This window comes from Xiphias gladius, chromosome 2 (assembly GCF_016859285.1).
Source record: "Xiphias gladius isolate SHS-SW01 ecotype Sanya breed wild chromosome 2, ASM1685928v1, whole genome shotgun sequence".
Classification (NCBI taxonomy): domain Eukaryota; kingdom Metazoa; phylum Chordata; class Actinopteri; order Istiophoriformes; family Xiphiidae; genus Xiphias; species Xiphias gladius.
Window position 1 is genome coordinate 6,856,136 of NC_053401.1, and position 8,729 is coordinate 6,864,864.

General features: G+C 44.6%; 2 protein-coding genes across 2 annotated transcripts in view; both read left to right on the forward strand.

Annotated features, from left to right (window-relative positions):
* mybpc1 (myosin binding protein C1) overlaps positions 1 to 303 on the forward strand; it is a 32,210-nt gene extending 31,907 nt beyond the window's left edge. The window contains exon 35 of the mRNA XM_040147177.1: positions 210 to 303. The gene's annotated coding sequence lies outside the window, so the exon portion shown is untranslated. The remainder of the gene's footprint in view (positions 1 to 209) is intronic.
* A 1,433-nt stretch (positions 304 to 1,736) lies between these two features.
* chpt1 (choline phosphotransferase 1) lies at positions 1,737 to 8,458 on the forward strand. The gene is made up of 8 exons (XM_040145314.1): positions 1,737 to 2,249; positions 4,548 to 4,695; positions 4,883 to 5,024; positions 5,120 to 5,204; positions 5,704 to 5,835; positions 5,947 to 6,105; positions 6,238 to 6,363; positions 8,016 to 8,458. The coding sequence occupies exons 1-8, from the start codon at positions 2,010 to 2,012 to the stop codon at positions 8,130 to 8,132; spliced, it is 1,149 nt and encodes a 382-aa protein (XP_040001248.1). The 5' UTR covers positions 1,737 to 2,009; the 3' UTR covers positions 8,133 to 8,458.
* The last annotated feature ends 271 nt before the right edge of the window (positions 8,459 to 8,729 follow it).

The following is an 8,729-nucleotide window of genomic DNA, read 5'->3' on the forward strand; positions in this document are numbered from 1 at the left end:
CTACCTTTTTTTGTCTCTTTTCACTCCTCATCCAGCGTTGTGAACAGCTGGCCTCTCTCCTTTGTATTGTTTGTTTTGCTTGATCAGCCTGTTGCTCTTCAGCCTGTTGCTCTTCTTCTTCCTCTCCCTCCTCTTTCTGTTCTCCCTTCTTCACATCTGCCTCTGTGCCTCCCAACAATATCATAAGAGTTTTTCCTCTTCCCCCCCAGGAGGGTTCACCTTCTACGAACTCATGCAACGCGGAGTGCCCCTGAACCTGATTGACAAGTACATGACCGAGGCGAAGATTGTCGAGCAGGAGAAGTAAAATCAGACAGAGTGCAATGAGACACTTTAGTTTTGCAGACATCTGCCGCCACTAGTGATCTTCTTCTCTCACCTACTGAGGTCAGCGGCCTGAAAGCGGATGGAGGGATGGTGGAGGGATGGTGAGACGGATGGAAGGGTGTGGGCGAGGGTGTACTGGTCTGTGGTGTGGCATGCTGTGTTCAGGTTTGGTTATGCTAGTTACCATAGAAAAAAAAGCCAGTTCACTCCTTTGTCACCATCTTTTGTTTGAAAGACCGTGTCAGCTCAGATGCATGTCGGCAGTGTTTTGGTTCTAGCTTTGACAAATTCATGAAGTGTGTAAAAAACATATACAAAACAAATATAGCACAAACAGTGACACAGACCTACAGTATTTACATGCTATTTTTTGTTGGGAGTGCTTGTTGAAGGTGATAATTTATTTTTGGGGTCTGAAAGAAGGGAAAAGGGAATGTATAAACAAAAGTCTGGTGTTCGTGCGGCGTTGCAGAACTTCTCTGTGGCAAGAAAAATGAAAATAGACTTGAGTAATGTCAGATAAATGGATGTGTTGACCCTCCCTCCGCAGATAATTCACAATATTTGTTCATTTCACTCTGTGTAGTTTATTTATGTCTAATAGAAAATGTAGAGGTTTAAACACAGTCCATATTTTGCATGATACATTATGATTTTTGAATTCATTTTGGACTTGAGGCTTGATCGAAGCTCAGTCATGTGTGCATGCCTTTACCTTTGTAATTATGACCCATGGATTACAATAGATAGTAAATTAAAAAATTATACTGTTTCCTCTTGCGAGTTCTCTTTTTGTGTGGATCTGCCTTATCTGTTTCAAAAACCAATGATATCGTCAAAGACTCATTCTTGGGAAAAGTATTCTGACGAGTTTATCATGAAGAAAAAGGGTGTACCGAAACACGGACTTCTAGTAATTGGTTTCCAACTAGCTATTATTAATGTCAAGAATTAGTCTCTCCACCCCATTATGTCCTTCCAACTACATTGGACTAGCAAAGAATATTAGAATAATAGAATAACGAGATCCTGATCTCGTAATTGTGACAAAACTATCTCATAATTATGAGATAATGTAGACTAATGGGACAGGAATCGGACCGCTTCAGAACTTGCCTGAGAACTGTGATGTTTTTTAAGACTTCATCAGTATCAAAGTAATTCAGTCGCAGCTGTCAATTAGTCTAATGGTGCAGAGCGGGAAGAACTGTTCATAGATAATTCGGTGTCAACTTTTTTCCAAAAATGTAAACAAATATAGGCTTAAAAAAAAGGGGCTCAAGTTGTAGTCCACAGTGTAACTCACTGAAATCATGGGTTAGGGTTACTCGAGACCTGAGCATTTTTGAAAAACACGTTCGTAAATATATTCTGCTTATGGTTTATCAAATCCTGTCTGTCGCGTTCGAGGTTTTCCTTCAAACCTCCCGGCACACGGTCACGTTATTCCCTTTCCGGACCCTCGCTTCCTGCCGAGACGTTCCTCGACCGGGAACGTAGAGAGTATCGACAGCTCATGGTTCCGCCGCGGAAATGGCCTCGTCTGGTCGCCTAGCTATAAATGACAAATGAGCTGCTATCTGCTGGAGTCGACCGAGAGAAGATAGCCCTGTCTGGGTCACCGCCCGGGCGTACTCGGGAGTCTGTTAAGGTAACCTGAGGAGTGACGAGGCAGAAAAACGATGCCGCATTTCCTATGGCCAGAGCCGCTGTCGCCCGCACAACTAAAGCGGCTGGAGGAGCATAAATACAGCGCCTCCGGCCGGTCCCTCTTCGAGCCACCGTGTCAGATCTACTGGAACTGGCTCGTCCAGCAAATTCCGACATGGATCGCACCAAACACGCTGACTATTGTAGGACTGCTGGTCAATATCCTCACAACGGTGGTGCTTGTGTATTATTGTCCCACAGCAACAGAGGAGGTGAGTAAAGCGACCTTTGCTAAAGTTCCCACACGGAGACTATCCCCAATTAGGTGCCCTTCCCCGGTATGCAAAGAAAGCGAATCCTCCGTTCAGAAATCGCATAAATTAATGTTACGTGATCACCTGCGACCTTCAGATGCTCCAGAAGACATGGTTTAAGATTTGTTCTGAATAAACAGAGTCTACTTGTTAATTCGGCATAAATTAGAGTCTACAGCCACTCATATTTTAATGTTATTCAAATCCCCACTTCATCAGTGCGGCCGCGCTTCCCGCTAACGCCCTCAGCGGGTGTAGTAAGGCGCAGGGCGGTTTCGACACCGCGTCCCGTACGGGAGGACGGTGTTAGGGGTCAGACGTGTCTGTCGTGTGCTTATCAGCGCACATTCCCGGAAAGTTGACAGCCCCGGCGTGTTATTGTCGTCGTCGTCTAGCCGGGCTCATGTGATGCGGTGCTGTTGACGGCAGAACACAGCGGCTTGAACCAAAAAAAAAAAATGTTTGTCGCTTTCGCCCAGGTCACCATTGCAGGGGAGGCTAACTGTCCCCAGCCATGCTGTGGAGTTAGGAGAGTTAGCGGGGGAACCGGCTGCTTACACAGCCGTGAGACTCAAACTTGGACCAAACATAGCTGTTCAGGCGACTGGGCCGATGCGAAGTTGCTCCCGGTCCAGTCCCTGATGTAGTCTCAGCTACAGATGCCAAAAAGCTTCTAGGATAGGACCTAGGACACGGAGCCAGACCTCGAAACGCACAGCCGAGCTAACGGTCGACCGTTGACCCACTGAACTCTTCTCCAGGTTCACTGCAGAGCAGCGGCCTCAGCAGAAAACACATAGGTGTGTGTGTGTGTGTGTGTGTGTGTGTGTGTGTTTGTGTGTGTGTGTGTTTTATCAGATTTACACCTTTGTCCAGCCTTAACTATGAGAGCCTTGCAGCTCAGTCCACAGCCCATGCAGCATGCGGTTACTGTCAGATTCCACATGTGCAAAGGGATCTCGGTTTCCTCCACCATTATTCGCTAGTGACTGAGGCCAGTCAGGCCAATGTCCGCCCTTACTCTCATGGACTCTAAAGGTATGAAAGTCCAATGCCTGTGCAAACACACAGACGTTATAGGGGAATTCATATGAACCCACGGCCACAGTCCAGAGTTTCCCCTAAAGTGACCTCTGCGGTGACCCTGAACAACCGGACTCTGTTCCCCGCCAGTCCACGAGCGAGCAGGACGCGGACTCCGATGAAAGCAGCGGGGTCTCCGGCTAATTCGAACAGCATGGGACTCTTGACCTCTCTGCGAAAAACAGACTTGCTCCGTCTCTCTCACCAACATACACACATGCTCTGCACACTCACGTTGTCGTGGGAAAACGCACCGTGTCTGGCCAGCCCCAGTGTCCAGATGGTTGGTAACCTCCATCCTAGTTAGCACCGGAACCAAAAAAACCACTCCTGCCAGCTGGAATCACTCCTTCTCCGTACTTATGGTACAGACACAGATACATATGGAGTGTGTGGATGGTAAAACAGTAAAATACAATTTGCTGACACATGATTTAAATCCCAGATCACAGACTACTGATTACTGACATACAGTATCAGTGGATTAAACAGATGGGTTACTACTAATAAGATGCTGTTATATTGTAAGTAATGAGGTGCTGATTTAAAATTATTACTTCTGCAATCCCCCTTGCAAGTAGGGCCTGACCCGTCTTGTTTCATAATCAATTTTTGAAACTTATACTTACAAACCTTTTTGACTTCTCGACGCCCATTACTCCTTCGGCCAGCCCCACCAACCTCTCATACATATCTCTATGTATGAATAAATAAATTATCCAAAAAAAATCCTTTTTAAAAAGTGGTAAAATACAGATAAACAAGTTAGTAAGCAAGCAAACAAAAAACAAATACATGAGAAAAAAGGAAAAGTATGGTATCTGGTGAATACCTATGGTAGTAAAATGATAAAGTCCAGTACTCAAATGATGAAGGTGTGACTGATTTCCGTTGTCTCTCAATAATTCTGCTTCCGGTCAGCGCAGTGAAATGGCACATCTGCTCCTTTTTCCCTGAGGGATAAATGGTTTCATCCAAAAAAGTGTATTCATTTTTATTGTTGGTCTTTATTTCGGGTAAGCTGGCCGACATCAAAACCTGGAGGAAAACAGGTTTAGGAAAACCTGTATGTAATATATTACGACGAGGCTCAGGTTTTTTTTTCCTTCTTCTGTGATCAGGGTTCCCCTAAACAAAGTCTCGCTCTTTCTGCCCTTCCCCTTCACCCCTCAGGCTCCATCTTGGGCCTTCATCCTGAGTGCTCTCGGCCTGTTCATCTACCAGTCTCTGGACGCTATTGACGGGAAACAGGCCCGGAGGACAAACAGCAGCTCAGCACTCGGGGAGCTCTTTGACCACGGCTGCGATGCTGTCTCCACAGGTGCTGTATTCCTATCCTTTATATTCTTCTGTTTAATTTTATTATTGGACTATTAAAATCAGTGCATTAGTCGAGCAAAGAGAAGCTCTGTTATTTCACTAACACGATATTCACAATTGGATTGACTTTCATGTCTTTTTCTGTTTGTTGGTCTGTTTTTTCTCTTTCGGTTTCTGTCTCCCTGCAGTGTTTGTTGCTGTTGGAACATGCATCTCGTGCGGAATCGGATGGTACTCAAACTGGATGTTCTTCTGTGGTTTCATTGGGATGTTCATGTTCTTCTGCGCCCACTGGCAGACCTACGTGTCCGGGACTCTCCGCTTTGGCCTGTAAGTCGCATGTTCGGTAACGTTAGATGCGTGTGTTCTCCATCTTTGTTTTTTGTTTTTGTTTTTTTCACTCTTCCTTGTTATTTTCTGCACAGGGTTGACGTCACAGAGGTGCAAGTCGCCATCATGTCCATGTATTTGATGTCGGCTTTCGGAGGCGTGAGCGTTTGGCAAAGCACGGTAACCGAGAAGAAAATATATTGTACAGTCACATGTACACGTCTGCAAATACTGAGCACATGCAGGAACACTTTCATTTCACCTTGAGTGTATAGTAAGAGATTCTTCTCCATTCGTTTTTACACTAATCGTATCTGAATCAATTCCTAGTTTTTAGTCGTCCTTCTAGCCTTTTAAATAGAATTTGTGTTTTACTTTTGCTCTGTGCTGCCTTTGGAGGCTTGACTTAACATCACATGAGAGAAGTGAGAAGGTAAATATGGGTAGCTAACGCCATGGCAACAGGTCATCTATTGGACATGATCAGGCTCAAAAAGCTGATGATGTCAACTGCATTTTTGAAATTTTTTTTAATTTAATTAATTGATTTATTTTTTTTGCTTTGCCCTCCCATCACGCTCGGCATGCCTGCAGCTTTTCCTATAAGCACCTGTCTTCTATCTATAAAGAGAATGCCTTTGTGTCTTCACCTTAATTTGACCTCCGTGTGTTTCCGTAGTTGCCCGTCATTGGACTGAAGCTGTACAGCTTCCCCATCGTGGGCATCATCGGGGGGGCCCTCTACTCCTGCTACAACTACTTCTACGTCATTTTGAATGGAGGTGTTGGCAAAAACGGCTCCACCGTGGCTGTGAGTCGACACACACATATCCACACTCCCCGGGAAGTCTGGAGATAGATGTGTTGCCTGAACTTACATAGCAGATAATATACGTAACTAATAAACAGTCCTGCTGTGTAGGACACCAGCGTGCTGAGTCCTGGTTTGCACATCGGCCTCATCCTCACCCTGGCCTTCATCATTTTCAAGAAGTCGTCCAGCCACCTGTTTGAGCACCACCCCTGTCTCTACCTGCTCACCTTTGGCATGGTCATCTCCAAGATCTCCAACAAACTGGTGGTACGTTGGATATATTTTTATCACCCTTGAACCCATTTTTTTTTTTTGGCTTGAAATGTCTGAGTAATATTTCATCATGTAATTCAATTGATGTCATTATTGTTTTTATTTGTTTTTGTGCCTCTTCTGTAGATAGCGCACATGACCAAGAGTGAGTTGAACCTCCCGGACACAGCCTTCATAGGCCCCGGCCTCCTCTTCCTCAACCAGTACTTCAACAGCTTCATAGACGAGCACATAGTCCTCTGGATCGCCATGGTCAGTATTGGATAAACTCACGGTAGCATTGAGTTTCTTCTTTTTTTTAAAGGGGTACTCCAAAATTTTGGAAGGTTGGAGAAGCAAATTTAAAGAAGGAAAAAAAAAAAATGAGGTCGAAATTGGAGGAGGTGCTGGCTTATAGTCCCAAATGTGAGCCAAGCTTCAAAAGCGCAGGGTCCTACATTTCCCACAATGCAACTTACCTTTGTCAGATGTTAAAAAGCTCCTCCAGAACCCCAGAAAACATTGTGCAACTGTTTTCTTCACAGGCTGAGTAGAACTGTTCCTAACAAGTAAACTGGACCTAATGCCTCGTGTGCCCCTTTAAATAATTAGTCACATTTGCAGCCTTGACCACTAATATGCACTCAACATGTACAAAGTGCAACCAGCTCACTGAGAGACTGTGAACAGTATGTACAGTAGCTCAGTGGTATATAATCAGTCACTTCTATTGGATTATTATCAGTAAAAACTAACTAATTATTAATTAATACCCTCTAGTCTTTTCCATGCACGCCTGGTTCAATTAAGTTGACCCAGGCGTGCATGGAAAGTAGAGCTGCAGCAAACATCTGCAGCACAGGTGCGCCTTGACGACTAACCCAAAAAACGCAGCCCACTGTAAGTTCCACATAAGCACAGTGGTTCAGTCCTGCCACTGACACGCTCGTTTTCACTTTAGTCATCTAATCAGAGACTGAGTAGACCTGTAGCTCAAGGTCCAGTGCACATTTCCTTTTAGACTGATGAGATGGCTCGAGATAAACCTTCCTTTGCCACCGCTAGGACGTGTTGACTGGCCTGTCTTTGCGGCCCTGTTTACGACTCTGCTACAATAAAATTACTTTAACCCTGTACCTGCTTTAGAGGCATTTTCTTTCCATCTCAAGCGTAAATTCCACTCCGCTTAATCACAAGAATACCTGAACATGATTGTGGAATGTAGAATCTGTTGCTGCAACCAAATCAAGAAGGGGAAAAAAGCCAACGTCACACAACTTTGTCTGTACCACTCGCAGCCTTAAATCGATTTCTGTGAGGTCCGGAGTAATTAAATGTTATATATTAGCACATGTGTGCGTGGTACACAGGGGTTATGCGTGGGAGAGTGCCACTAATTAAAACCGGCGGCTCTCTGCTGTAGGAGGAGCGGGACCGAGCGCTGCTGCTTGGGCAAGCGAGGTGTGTAGTGAGAATAGGCCCTTTTCTTCACGGCAGACATTTTCGACTTGCCGTAGCAGGAAAAGCGCAGGTGTTACTAATAACTTCACCGGTGGGTCTGTCGTATTCAAGCGCCCCGGTGAGCCAGCAGGACCCAGTAGCTGAAGCAGCTAAAGGAAAATCTGCCGTCATATATGTTATTAGTCACACCCGTGCTTTTCCTACTGCAACAAGTCAAAATGTATGCCAACAGCATTATTATTATTAGTATTATTAAACTAAGTGAATAAGAGTCCCTGCACACCCACACAGGTGTTTTCAGTTCCTCTGGCTCATTAGACCTCTGCTGAGGTTGGGTGGGGCTAAGTTGGGTATTATTGTACATGCAGTCACCAAAAAGAATAATGAAGTTGTAAGTGGAGACAGCTGTCAATCCAGCCTGTTCTGATATATTTTTTTTCCCTCTACATCTTCTTTTCCTTTAGGTCTTCTCTCTTCTGGATCTAACACGCTACTGTACGGGTGTGTGCCTCCAGATAGCCTCCCACCTGCGCATCCAAGTCTTCAGCATCACGCCGCCGAGCAACACCCACCACGACTGACGGCTTGCCCGGCGGGAGGAGGCGGGGGGAGACGCGGACCTCTCCCCGCTTCTGAAAGCAGACAAGGACCACGACGACGAGGAGAGACCCTCGACCCTGAGCCGCTGCAGCCTTGACAAAGTCACAACCTCTGATTGAAAACTGCCTCTCCTACCAGATGGAAAAATAACACCAAATCGACACTACAAACCAAAATAGAAAAAGTTTGAAAAGCAGGGATATATTGAATTGAAAATTGGCTGGAACCAGAGTTTCCCTTGAATTCATTTTAATTTAAACATAATTGCATGTTGTCAGAAAATAAAGTATAGATTTTTACATTAAAAGGACGCTTTTTACACTTCCTTATTCAAGTTATAAACCAAAATATTTTTGTTTTGTTTTTTTCAGCGGGTACTTTATAACGTGGGCAAATATCAAAGCGTTTCCATCTGCTTTAAATATAAAGATATTGTGCAAATTAGGGTTGTCCTATATTTATGAAAACATAAATACATGACAATCCTAACTGTTCAATATGGTAAATCTCTTTTTGATATATGCCCAAACTGCATGGAGTACCTGTTGAAATGTTTCCTCATTTTTGTTTTTATTTGG

Bases quoted from the DNA above. Each gene is read 5' to 3' on its own strand.
- chpt1 (XM_040145314.1), top strand. From the start codon at position 2,010: ATGCCGCATTTCCTATGGCCAGAGCCGCTGTCGCCCGCACAACTAAAG. The intron at 5,205-5,703 runs GTAACCGAGAAG...GTGTTTCCGTAG, and splicing joins TGAGCGTTTGGCAAAGCACG to TTGCCCGTCATTGGACTGAA. The intron at 6,106-6,237 runs GTACGTTGGATA...CCTCTTCTGTAG, and splicing joins AGATCTCCAACAAACTGGTG to ATAGCGCACATGACCAAGAG.